The sequence below is a fragment of the Strix uralensis genome, chromosome 7 (genome assembly GCF_047716275.1).
Source record: "Strix uralensis isolate ZFMK-TIS-50842 chromosome 7, bStrUra1, whole genome shotgun sequence".
NCBI lineage: Eukaryota > Metazoa > Chordata > Aves > Strigiformes > Strigidae > Strix > Strix uralensis.
In genome coordinates, this window is record NC_133978.1 from 11,820,326 (window position 1) to 11,842,377 (window position 22,052).

General features: G+C 40.8%; 2 protein-coding genes across 11 annotated transcripts in view; both read left to right on the forward strand.

Annotated features, from left to right (window-relative positions):
• LDB3 (LIM domain binding 3) overlaps positions 1-9,599 on the forward strand; it is a 130,611-nt gene extending 121,012 nt beyond the window's left edge. For all 9 annotated transcript variants that reach the window (XM_074874430.1, XM_074874429.1, XM_074874431.1 and 6 more), the window contains 3 exons: positions 1,289-1,409; positions 2,805-2,920; positions 4,912-9,599. In XM_074874430.1, the coding sequence (XP_074730531.1) occupies positions 1,289-1,409; positions 2,805-2,920; positions 4,912-5,001 (327 nt within the window). In that variant the 3' untranslated portion in view covers positions 5,002-9,599. The remainder of the gene's footprint in view (positions 1-1,288; positions 1,410-2,804; positions 2,921-4,911) is intronic.
• Positions 9,600-19,618: 10,019 nt separating this feature from the next.
• The window catches only part of BMPR1A (bone morphogenetic protein receptor type 1A), an 83,818-nt gene continuing 81,384 nt past the window's right edge, over positions 19,619-22,052 (forward strand). Inside the window, exon 1 of one of the 2 annotated variants that reach the window (XM_074874445.1) lies at positions 19,619-19,813. The gene's annotated coding sequence lies outside the window, so the exon portion shown is untranslated. The remainder of the gene's footprint in view (positions 19,814-22,052) is intronic. The other variant, XM_074874440.1, reaches the window with a different exon arrangement.

The window sequence follows — 22,052 nt, forward strand, 5'->3', positions numbered from 1 at the left end:
TGCTGGCACAAATCAGTTCCCCATTATGGATTTTCATCAGGAAAATGGCAAAGATGCCAGCTGCCTCTATTTATATTAATAAGATTTCTCAATCTGTTTCTTGCTTCTTAGCTCAGTGAGGTTCATAAATGGATCCAAACCTATTTATCAATGATAGTTGTTTTGCAAACAGTAACAGAAGTTAATGAATCTCAAATGGTGATTCTCTAATGAAATATACGGCAAATGTAAATTAGACTATTTTATCTATTCCTTGTATTGAAAGCATGGAAGAGGGCTTCATCCCTTTTGTCATAGTCAATGGAGATTAAAAATAATCCTTAAAAGAGAATCAGAGTCTGCATATGTAATTGGAAGCAACGTAAAATAGGATCTAGCATCTCAGCTGGTGCAAATCAATGCTGTTTTACTGAAATTAACAAAGTTAAATTAATTTACACCAGTTATGCAGCTGGTCCTTTGGAATCTGGAGATACACTGTTGAACATCGTCTTGGGCACAAGTAAAATTGACAAATTAGCAGGTAACCATGCATCAGAGCTCAGTACAGCAGCTTTTGGACTTGGATATCTTCTGTATGACAGGATAAGAATGAAGCAGTAATAGAGATTGCTCCATACTGGATAGAAGAAAGAAGCTGATAAAATCTGGATACTCAGTTCAAGAGAACATCAGTTGCACAGAATTTGTTTTTTTGTGATGAACACATGATGTAGGAACAGACACGCAGACTCATTTTCACTAATCACATAAGTTAAAATCTAAGAACTTTTTTTTTAAGATTTTCACATTAGTTTGTGAAGTGTTATTGTAAGAAGCTTAAAGAAATTAGTACATAATTACTGTCTGAAACATAAGACTTAAGTCACTTATCCCCTGCATGCATCTCTTGGTCTTAGAGAGAAAATTACTCTTTAAATTTTTTTTTAAAAATCATACTCTTGCATTGAAGAGTTCATACTAGTCGTGTCAAAACAAAGGAGAAAATAATCAGAATCTTTGTGCAGAATCTTTCCTGCAACAGTGACTGGGCATGTTGATACAAACAGCTGGCTGAACTATGTTGTTTCATTTTGGCAAATACATTGTTCTAGAAAGTTTGCGGTCCTATTTCCTCTTTCTTTCCAAAGGAGCCCAATTTCTGTCATACTTCTTTCTTTGAGGAGGGGAATTGGCTGATACAGAAGGGAAAAATTTAGAGCATCTCTGCCTTGTGTTTGTTCTCCAGTAGGTAGTTGCAAGGCATGCTGTTCTGCTGGAGATTTTTCTTTGTTTGTTTGTTTTACAGGAAGTGATGCATGCCCTAAGAAAGACTTGGCACACAAGTTGCTTTGTCTGTGCTGCTTGTAAGATGCCGTTTGGGAATAGCCTCTTTCACATGGAGGATGGGGAACCTTACTGTGAGAAAGGTATGGCAAACCAGACAGTTGTGCTCAGTAAGCATGTGCTTCATGTTGTATGAAAGCAACATAAGAATAAAGCAGCTGATGAACAAAATAAAATCAGTTACCCATCACAGAATGGATTTTGTTTCCAGTCTCCACATATACAAGTATACAACATACACAAGTTTCTCCAGTTTATATGAAAGACTGGCAGAGTGCTGGTCTTTTGCCTCAGAATGACTTACCTCATTTCTCTCCCTTACGTATAATGATACTTACCTTCCATTTCTCTCCCTACACATTTTTTCCCTTGTCCCCCTCCCTTCCCTGGTAGATTCTGCTCACTAGAAATCTACACGTTATGGGGTGAAAAGTTCTTTTAGAGTTCTGGTAGCACTTCTATACAGTATGTGTGGGTTGCTGCCCATATTCTCTCTCTAAATTGCTTGAATTATGACCTCTGATACTGCTGCCTCACCCTAAAACTGATCGGGTGTGCAACATGTGGTAGCACAGGTTTTGTTTTCTGAGTGCTGCAACAAATGAACTGCTCCTTCCTAAGAAAGGAAAAGGCCACATTTTCCCAAACTATGGAAAGGGTAATACAGTTTAATAAATGGTGCTTGCCATACAAGTGAGATGCCTCGCGTGGTCAGGAAGCAGGTTAAGGTTTAAGTGGTATTCCCTCTGTAAGCCCTGCCTTGTCCGTTTAATGAGGTCCTGTCCTACTTCCCTCTGGAAATTCCTTCCTTATGACTGCACAAATCAAATTTTACATATCAGAGTAACTCTTAGTGAAGAATGAAAGCCATACAGTGTGACTGACTTGGCATCTACCCTTTAAAGTTGGAGGTTTTGCCATAACCTCTAATGATTCTCACAAATTCCATATACCTTTAGAATTTCTGCTAATCTTTTTCAATGTCAGGTCTTTCTAAATTGCACTTGCTATTCAAACTAAAGATGTATTAACCAGCCAGTATGGGGTTTCCATAATATTCTCTCTTAATGCAGACAGAACATAAACTGAAACTATGTTTCTATACCACCCTTAAGGTAACACTCACTGGCCACTAGATTGTGTTTTGCATGACCATATTTGTCCTTATAAATAGCTTCCACACACATTAAAACTAATTTAAAACTAATGTGAGAAACGGAACTTCAAATTTCATTAATTTTTTGTTTGTTTTCTACGTTTGTGATGACAGCAGTTGTGCTGACGTGGGGTTTTGCACTGAGTTTGTATTTAAATAATGAAAGAAAAGAAGCAAATTTCAGTGTGAGTGTTTCAGTGAATGTAGTAGCAAACTGAGCAAAAGCAATCCAAAAATTCATCCTCTGGAAACTTTCTATTTTTCTTGGATTTAACAGTTATGTTAAGAGTTTGTTCTAAGTTTGCTTTTTGTTTTATTTTAGATTATATTGCTTTGTTCAGCACAAAATGCCATGGTTGTGATTTTCCTGTTGAAGCTGGAGATAAATTCATTGAAGCTCTTGGACACACTTGGCATGATACCTGCTTCATTTGTGCTGTAGGTTCTATACCAATACTATCTCATTTCTTTATACTCATAAATTATGAAGTAACATCAGAAGACCTGAAAGCAGGAATGACTAACATATGCCTAAGGATGCAGAGGGATTGAATTTAATTTTTTACTTGCAGATGGAGAAGGATGGGAGTCATTTCTCTTCTCCTCCATAAACTTTTACTAGAATTATTAAATTTGACCATCACAAGTGAGTGCTTTCTAATAAAACATCCAGTTTTAGAGAGTACATACAGTAATATATACCACTATTGCTATTATTCTTTCCAGTGTTTACCAAATAAAGATAAAGCAGGATTTAAAATAAATTAACACCGTACTGAACAGTATAGCCATAATCTTACTTACAAAGCAGTGCAGTTTGCATTTCCATGCACAATGCTTGTTGAAACTTGCAAAAAGGAGTCTGTTTAGAGAGAATGAATAGTAATTAGCATAGAAGATGGTCAAACTCATCAATCTGTGGTGTGCATACAACTATATAGTGTGGCCATATTCCCACACTCTGCACACAAAGTAGTAAAATCCATATGATAAACAGTACTTTCCATATGGTTCTAATACAGCTGTGGGGCTCTACAACATATTATTCCTAAGGTAATAATATCTAGAACCTCTAATTAACTAAAAATAGTATGTTGGCCACACCAAAAATGACAGTGACAATTTCTAATGTTTGTTGAACTCTAAAATTTAGGTTGAAGAGTAGAAAGTATAGAAATATTTATAAATATCTAAAGCTAAACTAGCTACTGGTCTTTTAAGGGTACATGGAAGTGAGTGACACAAAAGTGTCCTGTGAAAATTGAAGCCTTTTTGAAATTCTAACATAGAAATACTAAGACAGTGAGTTTCCTTCACAAACAGCTATTAGTTACTTATAAAAGACACTTTATCTGAATATTTCATGTTATTTTTTGCTTGTTCATTTAACTGCATTCTTACATATTTATTTAAATTGGCAACCCAATTTTCTGTGGAGGTGAGTTTTGTTAATGCAGTTCTCACAGTGTTTTCTGTTAGGAGCTAACTTTATTTCTTTCAGTGGGCTAAATCAAATGCAAATAAATGCAGCTCCTAATTTCCAATATGCTATCCTCATATCCTTTCACATGATTTTCCTTCCACTTGCAGTAGCACATCACCGATGTTATCACTCACTGGTCTTAAGCCATAAGCATTAGGGACAACATTTATTCTTATTCCTAGATTCTGATGTGTTGTTTTCCTTAAGTGGTTCTAGTCAACTCTGACCTTGCAAGTGGTGTTGCACTACCCCGTGTAGGATCTGTACAATTCCAGGGCAGTTTAAGCTGATCTAAACCTGGGCTGCCCTGCCTCGGCCATACATTCTCACATGCTTTGTTATGTCAACACCAGCACTTATGCAGCCAGGCAGAGAACTTCATGGGTTAAAGAATAACCTGGTAAGAAAAAGTAATTAGTTTTCAATGATACTGGCTGTCTGAATGACTCACTCCTTGATCATGTAAGCACCAGTACCAAGACAAAGTAATAACAGGAATGAGTATCTAATGGTACCATGGAAGGATGGTACCCCTGGGACCATGGCACCTAACCAGAGCTTTTGTAAAATCATACATTAAAGGATCAGAATCTAGGTCTTAAAGTCTGAGCTAGCTGCATGTGCTCGAGCGTGCCACTGTCCTTTGACAGTCTACACAAGCACTGCTGGGACATGTCAAGTCTGCCTAGGGGATCATGTACTCGGATGGAAACTAGTGAACTTAGTGGGTAGTGGTGGCAGGAAAGTACAGAGAGGAAAGCTGATGCAAATCAGAGTCTAACCTCAACATGGAGTAGGAAATCTACCAAGACAGGCTCTTTGATCCAGGAAATCAGATGAACTTCTGCCAAAGAAATGTGTGGGCAGAAGAGAAATACAGTTAGAACTGATAATCACGTCTTTCTCTCTTTTAATCATTCCTGATTGTATTTATTATTAATTCTAGGTATGCCATGTGAATTTGGAAGGTCAGCCATTCTACTCCAAGAAGGATAAGCCACTGTGCAAGAAGCATGCCCATGCCATCAATGTTTAAACGAAGAGTTGGTAGTCAGTAACACTGGGGAAAAACAGATGACTAACTGAGCAGTTATAAAGTTGATAACCATGGCTAGCATTTCTCTTGGTAAAAACTAGGAAGTTGATACTTCTGAAGTTTAACTTAATGAAAGTTTCTCTTTCGTAAATGCAGACCACGCTTCTGCAAGGTTCATACAAAACCCTGATGAATGAATGGTCAAAACCAAATGAACTAGTCCATTATTAGAGCAACAGTTGGGGGAAATATTGAAATTAACTAAAAACTGTAATATAAAAAGTAATATGCAAATACAATTTCAAATTAACTACCCACAGCAATTTTACTGCTTAGACCACACACTAGTGTTTAAGAACAACTGGAAAAGTCCTTTTGTAATAAGTCATTTTCTTTCATAACAAGAATGAGTAAGTGCCACATGTACAATTATCTGTAGAACCAAAGGCCATAGCTTTCAAAGGGAAATAAGTAGATCAGGGTTTCCTCTATGAAAAGTGACTGCTATTCCATTATGTTGTGGTGCTACCTCATAGCATCAAATATTTTAGATTCTTTCCAAATAAGAAGTCTGCCTTGAATCCATATGTAGCTGGGAAGCCTAGGAGACAATCCATAACTTAGTTTGAAAGTAAAGTGGAAACAGAATAACGCCTTCCATAACCCAGTAAGATTGAGAATAACATGTTGGGTCAACCTTGCTAGTGCACTTGGATTATGCATACAGAGTAGATTAGTTTACTTTCAAATCACAAAGGAAAAGGACAACTGACTTTCTCCAAATTGCTCTTTCATTGAATGGAGTAGAGCTGGCTGAAAAGGCCAGTTCTTAATTTGAAACCAGTTTTCCTTTTCTTTTGTTGAAAAAAAATTCAAAGTTGCTTTGTTTTCTAATTCCCGCTGATATCAGTGGGAGGTAGAAATCTACATCTGGACCTTCACATTGGTGAACACGGAACACACATACATCTAGCACAGCTAGGAAGTGGGAGGTAGCTTGCAAAAGTTCCCTACTCTATCCCATATTGTTAGGAAAATGGCATCTTTTTTCTTCCCTATAGTAAATTAACATTGATTAAAAATTTTTAAGGCAACATAACACCACAGGCACATACTCTTTATTACTTTTGATAGTTTAAATGCAACGCATCCTGATTCGTAGTAGTATTTGCCGTTGTAAAACAGTAGATAGGCTCCAACAATTAGGATAACCATAGAGTCATCTTTTCTAATAGTTTAAGAACAACTTTCAAGTTGTTTGAACAGTTATTTATAAAACATTTTTTTTCAAAAGAGCAATACTTGTAGTACTGATAATAATTTTGAATTTTTAATTTAAATATCAATTACTTTTGTATCGGAGACAGCAGCTCTGTCTGACAGAAATAGAGTTAAAATGGAACATTGATCACTATTCAAGTTTTATTAATTTGTTTAAGTGAGAATTATGATGTGTGTGTTGACAGCTTGCAGTACTGACAGTTTTGAATTAGCATTTCTGAGGCTTCTGTGGGTCACATTCTGGTGCCATCTGCACCCTATTTTACCTTGTGTTTTGAGTAACAAGAAATTACATAGCATTGACTACCTTTTCCCTCCTATGCATAATGCCCATTTTAAGAAAATTGATGTGTCTTTTCAGGGATGAAAAACTATCCGAAGCTTGGGGAAGGAATAAAAGAAATTTGGAGTTCTAAGATGAGAGTTAAGTTAGCTGCAGGCAGTCCGCATCTTGGACAAAAATAACAACATGTACTGCCTGTGGCAGTTTTGACATATATGACCTGTATTTATTCAGTAGGTATCTTAGTTCTCACTGATCTTAGCAGTGATCTGATCTGAGTGCTACAGGGTCAGATTTTTGTATGCGTGAATGATTCTAAAACACTAGTACATAATATGCAATGCCTTTTTTTTTTTTAATGTAGCAAACAAATTTTCTGTTTTCAGTCAGTGCTGGGCAGGTGTGAATATGGTTCCATTGATTACAAAATCCAAAGATTCTCTAGAGGAATAAATTGTAATCATGGAAGTTAAATATTTTTTCCCTCATATTTGACTTCACTAAATACCTTTTCATAACAGTGAGAGAATTCTAGACTTCCTTTTAATTTTTGAATGTCATTCAACAAAATGCATTTATTGTTCTCTCTTATTTAAGAGAATTCAAATCAGCATATTATATATTAAGACTGCATTGAAGATATTCTTTAGGCAGATTTCTGTGTTATCCACTGACTGGGACTAATCTCTTACTGACAACATCAAAACGGGGAGTCAGACTCCTTGGGAGGACACAGAATGCTCGGGGTTGTGATGCCTCAGGAGAATTTAATGAAGTCTTTTGCCTCTAATCTGCATGTGTGTATATGTGTGTGTCTCACTCTCCACCTTCCCCCTCAATGTCCCTAAAAGCTCCCTCTTCACTGGCAGTGTGAAGGATAAAGCATTTTAGGAGATGGCCAGAGATGGAGGGCTGCAGCTTAGGCAGGGGTGCACTCTGTCAAGAGATGGTGGTAGCCACCATGGCTGGGGCTGTCTCTTCTTCCCGTTGACAGGGGAGCCCAGGTTAGCCTGCGAGTTGCTGGGGTGGACAAGGGTGTGGGAGACAGGGGTCTCAGTGTGGGCAGGGGAAGGGAGGCTTGGGTCAGAGAAGGCAGAGCACCTGCAGCAGCCAGAATGCAGAGGCTCTGGGGGTCCCTGGTTGTGTGTGAAAAGGTGAGGCATTGAGGAGACAGGAAGCCCTTACTGAAGCTGGGGTTGGAGGAGGGGGAATAGCTAGGTAAGGCCAGTTTCACTAAGCTGACATGTTAGATAGTTGGGGTGGGGCAGAGGGAGGAAAGGGGGAACAGCCAGGATGACTCACTACAGTCGGGGAAAGGGCTTGAAGCAAGAAATTGGGGTACAAGCAGCTCACAATAGTCCAGGTAGTATGAACATGTATAGAAGGGGTGAGCGAGGGGGATACAGGATCTAATCTAGTAAATTTGAAGTCAGTGATGCAGAAAGGTGAATGTAATGTATGTAAGCACAGCTGAGCTAGCTTGCAGAGTGGCAACAGTGAAAATGCAGCAGCACAGACTTCAGTGGGAGCTGTACTAGCTTGAGATAGTCCTGAAAATTTCCTTTTCAGTCGGAGCCGTACTAACTTGAGAGTCCTGAAAATTTCCTTGGGCAGATAACCTGCACTGTAACACATGCCCTGACTCCAGCTGGTGTCTGAGCAAGTGAGATTAAAGCTAGTTTACATATCGCTATATGAGGTACAGTGATATCTCTGCATGAAGAACAGAGATACCCTGAGGATTATCATATAATAAATTTCCTGTTTTGACTTGTGCTGCTTCATAATGTGGTCCAAAAATAGGGAATCCACTTACCCACCCTTGATATCTATACGAAGATATAATTTTTGCACATATCTGAACCAGAAATTTGTGAATAATAATGTAATATTTTAACTTTCACAGGGGTAGAATACCACATAACTGTTGATACTCTTCTGCTACATGTCACCTTTGTGATATGGAAGGGGGAAAGATACATAGAGATATATATGTAATTCAGAATAGGGCCTTTCAGCTATCACTGAACATAAATGCTGTACAAAAAGATGCAAGATGAATAATGTGTACTTGTTCATTTTTTGTAATGTCTTGTAATAGATGCCTGGGACAAGTTCCTCTAAATATTTCTTTTTATTCTAATTAACGTGGGGTTTTACATAATAAAACAAAGATAACTGTACCTCTGAATGATCAAATAAAAAGACCAATCTTTTATCTAATTAAGTGTTCAATAACTTTTCAAAGGCTTAAACAATTATCTTAATGCTTTTTCTCTTTTTCTGTTCGTTTTGCAGAGCAGGGTAAATTAAATTTTTCTAAAGAAGACTGTTTTTATTATCTGGGAAAAAAAAACCACCCTTACGACTTCTTTTTTTAGAAGTTAGTTTTTACTATATTGGATTTACACATTACACATTTCTAAACTCAATTCAAATCAAGGAAAAATATTTTACTTTGGTCCTTCAGTGGTCAGTACTTTGGGTGAAATGTTTTTTTTAAAGAATATTTTTATTTATGTTTAATAATGTGAATGTCCACAGCACTGAACACACTCATTAGTGTCTAATGCTGGGCACACTAATGTTTATTTGCAATACTTGTCTCCTGGTAGTAGATATTAATTTGTTTAGTATTTATAAACATCAGAATTTGAAACTGAGTGATTTCTTGCCTGCAGTGATCATATTAGGAATCTAGGTTTTATAATATATTGACATGTTGACTTGATGCCACAAGTGCCCTTGCTTTTAGATATATATTTTTTCCTAAGTTTCTAGTTATTTCAGAAACAGAATGTTGTGTGGTTTATGAGGTGTGAGTAACTACTTTGCGTGGATTATCTGTGCCAACATGAATAAAACAGTCTAGTAATAAAAGCAATGTGCAAATACAGTTAAAGCTTTATGATTTGGGCATATTTATTAATATGGCATGTGAACAGCTGACAGCTTTCAGCCATGTAATACTGATAAGAAAGCATACACAAGCTTGTACTCTCTACTTCAGACCTGAAAATAAAAATTAAAAGCATTGGTTTCAGTTTTATTCTATATCAGTCTTGAATGTTTTATTAACCAAGTAACACTGTTTTAAACAAACAAATGTTAGTATGCTTAAAAGATGTAGTGTACTAACAGTACATGTTGTAACTTAGCAAGACTTGTATAGTCACAGACCTTATTGTGTCAACAAATACTGTTTATAGTAACTTTGTAAGGAATGGGTAAAGTCTGTCTTAGGTTACATTGATGCCTCTCAGAACAAAGTTTGATTGCATACGTTCAGATGGCTGTTCTTCCATTTCTCAGCAGAAGTGACTTTAAATAATATACAAAATGTTTTAAATGTCCTCATTGAGCTCTAGTGCCAAGAAATACTGCCAAATGAAAGGATATCTTCACGTAACAGTGTGGTTTATAAAATCAGCCATTTTGTGCGTTCCTAATGCACACTCCTCAGGAATGCAGGATTTTTAAAGATACAACTAATTATGTTAAACCTAATTAAGAAGTTAGATGATAAATGGACAGACTTGGCTTCAGATGGCATTACAAATCAGGAATCACAACTTTGTGCACTTTGATTTTATTTTACAGCCCTAATTTCTGTTTACAATATGCATAAGGAAAACACAGTTCAAAAGAATGAACAGAACATAACAATTTTCTGTCAGTTCAAAATTGCTGTTTTTCAGACTGTCTGTTCTGACCTTTAACCTCTGCACAAGACAGTGGTTCCTAAACTGTGCACTGTGATCCCTGGAGAGTTCAGCTGGTGGAAGTGGAAGCAATAGAGGCACAAGCAGAGCACTGTGCCACCTAACAGGGTGCAAAAAGTGAATAGAGCAAAGTTCATTAGAAAAGGACATGGTGCAGAATAGCTTGACAAGTGTTGCGTTAAGAGATTCTTAATAGAAAAGAGATTATGATTTGCTGTGAAGAAAATGGTGTTTTCAAAACTATAGGCTTTGGCATTGTTTCCTGCTGCCCTCCCCCCCCCCCCCCCCCCCCCCCCCCAAATCATGAATCTTAAATTCAGGCATTTTCTGTTGATTAAGAAAGGAAGGAATGTGTGAATGAGATTGCTGAAACCATTATTGAATACACAATGAAATGCTTTGTTCTCCCAGCCAAATCAGAGTTATGGATGAGATTCAGATTATATTCAGGCATAAATTCTGTGCTGTATGCCTATAAAACATGCCCTTAGATAGCTGTTAAAAGTACAGTTCCTCCTCCTCTTAGGAAGATTACATCAAAAGAAAACAGTAACAAATGTGTGTTGTACTAATAAGGACTGTCAGAGTGAGTCACAAGACTATTCTGTGTAATAAGGACAAGCAGAATGAATTTTTTTCAAATGAAGCTAAACTTTTGAACAGAACATGTTTTTCCTTTAAAAGTTTCCAGATTTTAACTGTTAGGGAATAATAAATTAGTATGCATAAAGTATCATTAATAAATCTGCCTCTACTACAAAAGTATTTTCTAAGCTTACTACTTTAGAATTCAGCTTATTTTCATTAATGACAAAAATGTTACGGAAATTCTTCTGCTTCCGCTTCTTTTTACGATGTGTAGTGTTACTGAAAAAGAGTTGAGGCCTTTCTGAATCTGAATTAATGATTTATTTTTCTTTTAATTAGAAGATAGAGATAAAAATACAACTTTGAATTGAATAAAGGTGATAGTCCTTCCTGTGTGTGTGGAATGAATACTGCTTGCTACAAGAAAGCTAGGAAACTTGCAGTTCTAGAATGTTTTATTCTTATGGTGCATTAAAGATGACATTTTGGATTTTTAGGAAGCTTAATAAATATCTATAGTCATAATTAAGGATCTCATTTCAGAAGAAAGGAATGATTTACAGGATTTTAATTATTTTAAGATGTAATGGTACGTAGACTGGAAAAGAATGTTGGGATCAAGGTTTAGTTTGATTTAAAGAAATCTTAATGTTGATGAATGCAAGCATTCCTATATGCATGTATGGAACATGTATGTGGATTAAAACACTCAGGACTGAGGCTCTGATTTCCTTTAAGTGGATGTGTTTCATACCTGCAGTATTTGAGCCTAAACTGTTGTCATATCGTCCATTTACTATACATAGCATAATAATAGTGCACCTAGAGACCTAGCTTTTGTTATCAGGTATTTGTTCTTTATGAGTTAACATCTCTAGACTTCTGATAGCATAGGAGATGTGGGAGCAGAAAGAAGGGCACACTTTCCAAAGTCTGGCTTTATATAAAAAATATGAATTCAGGAATAAACATTTTAATTGTGCATTATAAACAAAGACCAAATACATACTCTTTCACAACCAAATGTTCTTCTGCAGTACCTAATGCCACTGGTAGGCCTGCATGTTCCCTGACCCATTTTCTTTTTCTTCCTGGAAATTTTCCCCTGTACTGATTCTGAAGACATCATAAATTTCCCTGTTATTTCTGCACAAGTGGAAGCCTGGCCAGAGTTACTGTACACATTCTTGTAAGCTGTGTAACAATGTGGGGTAAAAAGTAATACAATGTGCCGTGTTGCTAGCGTGACTGTATTCAGTCAGCCCACTGCAACCTGGAAGTAACAGATTTACTGAGATTTATTGTGGATACACAGTATACACGACACTAATTGGCAGGTTCTGCTTTACTGCATATATGCTACACAGCATCTATGCTACACTGCACATACTTCTGGCAAAAAAAAAATCCTTGCAAGAAATGTGATAGTGCTAGCCAGAGAGATTCGGGTTCTACCTGTGGCATCAAATTTAGCATACCTGAATCTAAACTGTGTTGTTATGAAATAATGACAGAGCATATCCTTCAAGACTCTATTCCCCGTGCCAGCTGCTGCAGCAAAAGGAGAATAGGGCTATATTTTATGTGGATGATGATTTTCTGCCATCTGTATTATGTAAACCAGTTTCTGGAATGGGAGCTTTTCTGAGTTGCCATGCTCCTGTTACTTTATTGAGACACCAACTAGACTGAATTCAACCCTGCAAAGATTTCAGTTCATTTGGCAGAATTTATTTGTGCTCACATTGAAGGACTTCACATTTCCCCCATGTCACTTAGCTTTGTGTTCCACATCTTCTGATGGATTGGAAAGAGTCTGGCAGTGTTAATTACACCTATGCATGCAACCACGGACTTTTAGGTTAGGAGGAGCATCCTCAGAGATTAAATTCTTAGCAGCAAATACATAACACATTATCCCCCTTTTATAGACTTACGTGGCTGGTGGTTGTTGTAGACTTCATTGATTTCCTAAGCAGTCACAGAAGCTGTTCTCTGTTCAGAAGTTATCTGAAAAGAAAGAGTCAGTGTTATTAAAAAGCAGTATTAAAGTCTCGTGGCAGTGTATATCCTTAGGCTCCAGATTTGCACTATTTAGTACAACGTCAAGCAGTTTTTGCTCCTCTGCAATTCTCACCAAAAAAAATAAGGAATGCATAACAGAGAAATGCTGGGCTGTTACTGCTCCTCCCTAACTGTGGGTAAGAATCCTCATCCCCCTCCAGCTTAGGGAAATTCACTGGCACAGAAAGGTATAAATTACATCTCTATGTGCCAGCTTCAGGGAACCTGGCCACAAATCCTTAAGCTGAGAAAACTTTACTCATTCCTTTAAAGGACAGTGACAAAGTTTTCTGCTTTCTCTGATGTCATAACATAAAAAAAATAATAAATCTTTAAGTCAAAGGATAATTAAGTCATCATTTGTTTTAGACTTTCATTACTAAGTGCAGCTACTTAAAAGTGAACAATTGCTATCAAAGAGGGCACATGTGAAAGTAGTGAAATGAGATAAAAATGTAGGAGAGTGAAAATACAAAGAAAAAGTAGCCTTTAGCATAACAATTAACCACCCCATCTACCCTTCCTTTATTCATTGCAGGATAATTCATTGTAACTGAATTAATGGTGAAACATTCAGTAATAGGCCTTGGTAAGGAAATAGAAGCAGTGTATCAGGATATCCTTTTTCCGCCCCAGAGTACCAATACTTTCAATTTTATATACAACGGAAGTAATTAATTGTAACACAAAGAAGCACAGCTGTGTTTCCTGATGGTCACACACGCAACAGCTACTATTGTTTAGCATTTTGAGTATATACACAGAAAACTGTTCAACTGCTTTGAACATTTTATATTTTGGGGATTTAATTTCCATTAGTAGCTTTTGAATTTATAGTGGAATTTTAATATGCTATTATCTTAGATCCAATCCTGCATCCCTAATCAGGTAATTTTTTGCTGTTGCCAGTGGGAGTTTAAACTGAATTAGATATAGCTGCCAAATCCAGAGATTTGCAGACACAGGCCAATTTCTCATTGGAGGTAAAGGAAGTTATAGACTATTTATCAGGACTTGCTTTTAGCTGTATGTGTTTCTTTAACTTGTTCAAGTTCCCGTTCCAGTACATATTCAAGTATCTTACAGACTAAGGGAGAAAAACCATATTGCTATGCCTTTAACTTCATCACATATTTTCAGACGTACTAGCTGACTGCTGTGACTGAAATACAAGCATATCCTTTTCTTATTATTAATTTAGTAGACCTATCTTAGCTTGGCTTTGCTAGAATATAAAAAAAAAAAAAAAAAAAAAGAGGAGAATGAGAGTGTTTTGCTGCATTTGTTCTTATTTAACAGCAACACATTCATTATTAATGAAGATGAGAAAGATATGTTTAGACTGAGAAAAAAATAAGGATTTGATTAATTGAAACTATCTGGTTCATTTGTTTTGTATAGGATTCAGATCTGTTTCATTCTAACAAGTTTAGAAGAACATAGCATTTTCAGTCTCATAAATGTCCATCTTTGTAACCCACTATAGCTGTCAGAAACACATCCACTTGAATCCACTCCTCTTGAGGACAAAGATGTTATACACTCCAAGACAGAAATTTTCTGTATTGAAAAGAATTCTCCTTGTTTAACAGCAGGTTTAAAAAACATTTCCTCTTTCAGCATTGGTTCAGTTTCTGTTGCTGAAAAGGATCGTTATCAAGAAGTGTTTGTTACAGAGGCTTAAGGGGATGAAGCCTCAGCATCAGTAGGAGAAATGTTAATACAATGTGGTTTTGGATCTAAGGATTATTCAAACTTTTAGAAGAAACTTACAAATACCTGTTATAATAAAAGGTGGGGGAACACAAACATATCTTAGATACTCTCAGAGAGAAGCTAATAATTAAAACTTCCTTGTAGATCATTCAGCACTGCAGACTGATAGTTAATTCAGAATATGAATTTTAAAATTGGCACTAGAGTCTAACTCTAAATACTTATCTTCTCAGAGCAAATGCAGACTTTCAGGATTTTATTTGCATGCATTTAGGGGAAAACATATTTCTAATTCTCCAAACAAACCAGTGTGAATGAAGCAACCAGGTGAAGCCTCTGCTGAGTCTAAAAATATTTTCTTTTTCCTCATAAGACTTTTAATGTTCTTACTACCCAACACTGGCTTTAAGAAAAACAAAATAATCTGAAATGTTTCTTTGTATTTATAAGGAGAGTTGTCTCAGGGTTTCTTACAGTCTAGGGAAAATACTGCAATATGGTTTTTGTACCCCGGACGCATACAGCTCATGCAGGCATAGGAAGAAGAAACAGAAAAGCAACAGGAAATTTGGTTCTTGACTGGCAAAATGTCTCCTAGAGCACTTGTAGCATCACGCAAAGTGCTCCCATTACTACAGCCCTTTGCAAGATGCAACTGAGTTCCCTGCTACACAGCTCAGTAAGGAATCGGTGCACATCCTGCGGCAGCTGCCTAAGGCACACGCCAGGGACAGCCATTCTGTCCTCCCTCCTCCCTGCCCACCTGGACAAGGCTAAAGTCTGCAGAAGCCCAGAGGGAACCCCGAAATACACCACGTGCTTAAGCTGTGGGAACAGTCTCCTGTTTCCCTGTGCCTGTGCTCTGCACATTGAGCTGTTGCTCTTTGCAGTCTCTGCACAGTGCTCTCCAGTGCTGCACTGTGCTCAGTTCCACATCGCGCTTGTTGGACAGAAGGTTGGCCAGGGCTTGCAGTGCTGACAAATACTTTTGCCTTTTTACTATCAGTGCTTCACTAGCAGAAATTTTGAAAAAGCACCTTTCTTCACAGATTTGATTCTGCCTTATTGAATTAATTATGCTTACATTTAAACCACTTAATAAAATCCATGACATTTCTAAGTAACAAACAGCTGAATAAATTCAGAATCAAAAGAATGTGCTTTCAAGTAAAATAAGTCTGAAAAAAGACAAAGCCAAATTCACGTCATTTTAAGTGAAAAAATTGTGTCCCTGGCTGAAGGGTAATATTCTTTTAATATGTAACATGGAATATTTATTTTGGTAACAGTAACAGAGAAGTACTCATCTAATTGCAAACAGTTTTCAAAAGTATATTTGGACCACAGATTTAAGACATATGAATTCCCGAGACTGAAGGGAAGAAGGATCTACAAAAATCCTATCGCGTGGATGACCTTCTCCCCATACATACCTCTTTGTTCTTAAAGATCTTTTGATATTTAAGATTTGCAGTTCCCAAGTGATTCCAAGAACTAATAAGAAATTCCTGGAGAGGAAATGACATAGAAAGCAGCTGGAAGAGTGTCCAATTCATGATTTAATTTTTTTTAAATACAGTTCTCTTCATCATGACAGTCAGCGTTGAACTGCTTCTTCTGTATTTCATGTTAGATTTCCATGTTCCATCCTGTTGAATGAACATATGATTATTTTCAGATTTTCAGACTACAGTGTCTTTGAGTGTTGCTCAATTAACAAAATAAATACTTTGTGTTACCAAAACCTGATGGGTCTGAGTTTTTGCAAATTCCTAAAATCTTCACCAGGTGAGATGTCTGTTACTGATAACTGGGCTCACTGGAACCCTGTGTCTTCCAGAGTGCCTATCACCTAAAGTCTTCATCTTCTGGTTTAAATAGGTATTTCTACAACAAAGCAAAATAAATCAGATTTGATTCTTCATGGTTTACTTGACAAGAATCTTAGGTTGATTTTCCACAGTTACTTTCATTTGGGGAAATACAATTGGGTTCTTCGGGTGGCGCAAAAAGAAAACTCTTCCATGATCAGGTCGAACATCATCACATTGGTCAGGATTGGTCACCAATCCCCTTCTCACACACAGACTGCTGTATGATTGTAAACAAGGAATTGTAGTCTACTCACATTGTTTTCATGCTTCTGTTGTAAATCTGTATGTTTCAAAAATGACAGTTTGTACCTGTATGAAACTGGAAACATATTGTAAGTGCTGCACTGTTTTGAAAGACACCAGTACCTTCCATGTGATGTTTCATCAGACATCCATCACAATCTAAATACTTTTTAAGGTTGTTATGATTCATCATTTTAGATCAAGATTCAGTTCTGTCTCCTGCAGCCCTAATATTATTATAATGTAGTTTACTTTTTACTGACTTTATTCTGTGATTAGGACAAGTGTTTACACAGTGCTCATTTTTGCAGAGAACAGGCACATTAGCCATGGCAATGCAAACCTCATCCTCAGCGACACTATTTCTGACCTGACAGGGACCGTCGCTTGTGGTATCTTCAGTGCCTGAATGCCTTGAAAAGACCTAGCTGAGGCGGCAGTTTCTGCAGTGTGCAAATGGACTCACCAGGAAGTGGATGAAAATAGTTGATCCGTTCCACACAAGGGATCAAATACCTTTCACGGCTAGTGGCTTTTAATAAATTAATGCATACTGGATTTAAATCAATATCCAACATCTGAAAAGCACAGGACTATTACCACACAGATTATTACTTAGAGATACTAGCTCTAACAGCTTTGGTTCTGGTTGGGAGCACACACACGCATGTCGCATTCTTCTTCCATATTGAGCATCTATTCTGCTGCTCTAATCTGATAGTAGACAGAGTGGAAGAACAGCAGACTCATATTTTCCTTTGAAATTATAAACATAAGCATAGAAGTTCTGTATTGCTTGGCATGAAAGCTGTGATTTTGTCTTTCTCGCAGGCTGTCTTTGTTTTGGACACTGACAGATTTTTATGGATGATGGTCATCGGAAAAAATTTTCTAAAAGTCTAGTAGGAAAAGGCCTGCATTTTTACATGCCTATCACATAGTATCTGGCCACCTACACTTACTAGGTGTGCCTTTAACTGCTTACATATTAAAGGAGCCTGTGAAGTTGACAGATTTGAAACTATGCTTCCTCCTGTTTTGCTATATAGGACGGTATGCAGGCTAAGCACTCGCCTAGCGATCCATGGCTATAACGCACGTGAACGACACCGCAGAGCCAATGCTCTCATCTTACATTCAGAGGTGACAGCTCTGGAGTGGAGCACACATTTGCAAGTCCGATCTGATATTAGCACGCAAAAATGGAGCTAGACTGTGGAGAGGTCAACAAAACATGCAAGCCCCTGTTTCCCACAATATATGCACATCTGGCTATTTGGCACAGATAAGTGAGCTTGCTTCCCAATCACTTATTCTCGAGAAGGTTTATCGGGGCAGGCATCTTGGCACTAGCAATTGCTGGTGTGTCCTGAAGGTCTAAAGGGTGTTTTGGTCTGCAGCAAAGGGTTTGTATGATCCATACGATCTCCATTTCCCCCTATAGTTGGCTTTGTGTACAAAGATCTTGACGCAGAATAACCAAGTGAAAGCACAAGTGAAAGGCAAGACCACGTTAACAACACAATTGCTGCCACTCTGTTGCGAAAGCAGCCCAGGTGGAAACTGTGCTGTCTCTTTGTCATACTGTCATTAAAGCTCCTTCTGCACAGCTGTTGGGAGACCCCACTTGAAGACAGACAGACAAATTATTACTTTGCTAATTTGTCCTAATGATGAGGAGCTTGGAAATGCAATGCAAATCATGGCCTTCAGCAAGCTTATCAGTGAGCAAAGCAGCTCATTGCAGAAGTTATAATGATTTCAACCTAAGTAACTGGGCTTATTTATTTAGAGACACAGAACATGGAACAAATAACTCTGTCCTTTGCAGTGGAACTCTATTCCTCATGCGGCACTGCAACTTCAACCTTTTCAGAACTATTTTCCCACAGAGCTAAAAAGCCCATCTGAAGCCCTTGTTTTCCCTATGCTGCCACCACTGCCTGCGTGTTGCCCACCCCAGCTCACGCACAGGCCCCCTTTAATTCACATCAGAGTTGTGACGGTAATCCTCCACCCCACCTACTCTGTGAATCCTGGCAGCTTGTCCATTTTCCACCAGCCTCTGGACGGATCTTGCCAGCCCTGCAGCCGTGCCCAGCCCTAGCTGCTCCTCACGGCTCGATCCCTCTTCTGGGCCAGCCGTGCCTCCATGACACCTACTCGGCCCCTTTTTGCCCTCACACCTCCCTGGCCTTTCTTAGAGGAGCTCCCCCATCCTCTTCCCCGGGAAAGCCCTTCTCGGCGGCGGGGCAGGAGCCCGTCTCGGTGCCGGGGCTGGGGGCGGTGGGCGGGTGTCCGCGCGGGGCAGAGAGCCGAGCGACAAGCTCGCTCAGGCGGCGGCTGGCTGCGGCCTGCGCTCCCGCCCGAGGAGGGACTACGGGGGAGGAAAAGCAGGCCCGGCTAGTTCCTCCCGGCCAACTTTTTCCCGGGGTGCCCCGCCAGCCCTCCCGCCCACGGCACGTGTTGATGGAAGGGCGGAGGAGGCGGACGCCGCCGGGAGACCCGGCGCGCGGCCCCCGCCCTCCCGCTCTGCGGGGCGGCCCCCCCCCGCTCCAACGGCCGCCGCGCGCTCCCCGCCGCGAGGGGCGGGGGGGGGGGGCGCGTGCGCCCGGCACCCCCGAGGGGCCGCCGCGCGCCGCGGGAGGCCGCGCCAGGACGCCCGCCGGCGGCCGTTGCTGCTGCTGCCGCTGCGCGCGCGCTGCGCGCCCCCGCCTCCCCCAGCCCCCGCCGTGCGCGCGGCCGCGGCCGCCGGCTGCAGTGATTGGAATCCGGCTCGTTCCCGCCCCGCCCCGCCCGCGCGCCGCAGGGACGGGCCGCGCCGCGCCGCGCCGGGAGCGCCTGCCGGGACGGAGCCTGCGCCGAGCCCGGGCCGTGCCGTCCCGCCCTCGCCCTCCCCCGCCCGACACGCACCCGCCTTCGCCCCCGTCTCACCGGAGCCGTCGGGGCCCCGGGACCGGCCTGCGGAGCGCGGCGGGGAGCGGGCCCCCTCCCCCTTGGCCTTCCCTCCCGCCGCGGAGGATGAGGAGCCCCCACCGCCGGTGAGTGCGGCGCCGCGCCGCGGAGGCCCCGGCCGTGCGTGCGTGCGGCTGAGGAGCGTCGGGGCGCCCCGGGCAGTGCCGCGCCGCCGCTCCCCTCCCTGGTCCGGGCGGGGGGCGCTTCTCGGCGCTGTCGCTCCTCGCCGTCGGGCGTCCCTCCCCCGACGGGGTCTGCGCCCCCTCCCGCCCCCGGGCTGGCTCTCCGGGGCCCGGGCCCGGCCCCGTCGAACGCGGAGACCCGCCGCGGCTTCCCCGTCCGGCGGCGGCTCTCCCGCCCCGACCTTTCTCCTCCGGGGGCCGGGGAGCGCCCGCCGGCCGCGGCGCCGCTCCCCGGGCCGGGCCGGGCCCGCTGGCGGGGGTCGGGCCGCGGCCGGCGGGAGGCTGGGTGGCCGCCGCGCCGGCGCAGGGGCTCCTCGGGGCCGGCGGTTTCCTGCGTGGGCACGGGGGCCGCCGGCACGGCGCTGGCGGGGCCGGGCCGCCTGGCAGCCCGCGCTGCCTTCCCTCGTCGTGCGCTCCCCCCCCCCTCCTCCCCGCGTCTGCGCCCCTGGTGTTGTAATGCCGGGCTGGGTGCCGAGCAGCCCCAGTCGAGTGCGCGGCAGCGCCGGGCGTGGGAAGGGTGCGGGGGGTAAGGTGCTTCGGCTTCCTTTCGTGCGAGCTTTAGACAAAGCTGTGCGCCAGCTTCCCGAGTCTGATGCCGTTTAGCGATGCGAGTAAAAACTGTCTGAAGAAAAAATAAACCCGCGTTGTCGCACGTACCTTCGTAGTTAAAGACTGTACTCTTGAGGACCGATTAAGTACGATGTTTTCATAACTGATTACGAAATCTATTGAAGAGGGTTTCAAACCATGAATGGCTCTTTACCACCCTTCAATCAACCACCCTCTGATTTTGGTAAAATTAAGAGCGAATTCAGCAGCAGGGAACGGTAGTAAGTTGTGGTATTTCCATTCAGCAGTTGCTTGTCACTTTGTGTCGAAAGTTGTTTGATGATTCTTCCCAGGGTAAATTGATTGCGGTTCTAATTTACATTTTTTGTTCTCTGTGGACAGGTAATTATTTTTGAGTTCTTGAGTTCTTTTCTCGAGTTAGTGTTCTAGGGATTGTTCAGGCCTGCTACCTGTAGGAACAGAGGAGCTCCTTTTGTAGATGAGGAAGACTGCTGGATTGAAAAAGTTGCCCGATTTGTAGTAGAACCTAGTCCTGGGATTAAAAAAAGTTAACACGAGAGCAATTTATATTCAGATACTTTATCCAATAGCCAGAAATACCCCATGTTGTGGCATTTGTAGCAGTCTGGATAGAATTCTTGATGACGCTGTGTTTGTCCTTTGTTCTTGTACTTTTGTTCCTTTTGTAACTTTTTCTTGGGTTATTCACCACGTTTTGTTTGTTATGTGAGTGTGTGTGTATTTTATATGTATTTATATAGAGACATACAACCTGGTAGGCTTTGAGCTCTAGTCTGAAATTTTGTGGAGGATCTTGCACAGTGGCAAGATTCAGCTGCCAGTCCTTAGTACGTTCTGCTGGATGCTCTCTTCCAGGGATAATGAATATATGTGGCTGGATCTGAATCTTTTTTTAAAGAAAAAAAATTTTTTTAATTGTGAAGTCATTTAGGGTTGAAAGGGACCTCTGGATGTTATCTGGTCCAGCCCCTGTTCAAATTAGAGAAGAAAGCTGTTGCTAAATTGCAGGCTTGAAATGGTATGTTACTTGGAATTCACAGATCAGATAGGTGTTTACTGAAACAGTATGTAGCTGGTGCATAGAGTTTCTTCAAGTCAGTGTATCCTAATGTTTTTGACACTGCTCTGCAAGATCTTCACAGTGAGAATTGTGTGCTTTGTTGTGAGAATTAAAAGTACTGAGTACGGTGGAGTGTGTAAATGATACATGTGCTTTTTCTGGATACCAACATTCAGGAATTGAGGATCTCTTAAGTGGTGTAACCAAAGCAATTAACTTTATTCTTTATAGTAGTTGGTTTAATTGTTAGCTCTGACTTGGAGTAGTTCAATACAGTTTTGATCACGTTTGGGATTGAATGTGGTGCTTGTTCAGATGTGCAGTAAACAACATCTGCTAACTTCTTTCAAAATGGACATGTGTTTGCCATAGATGAGCATTACTGTTCGATGAGATGTCATGGAGTATTGTGTTGCAAAGAGAAAAGGATTTTGAAGGCGCAATAGGTAGCTTTACTTCCCAGAGACTTGAAAGGCAAGCAATTGATGGATA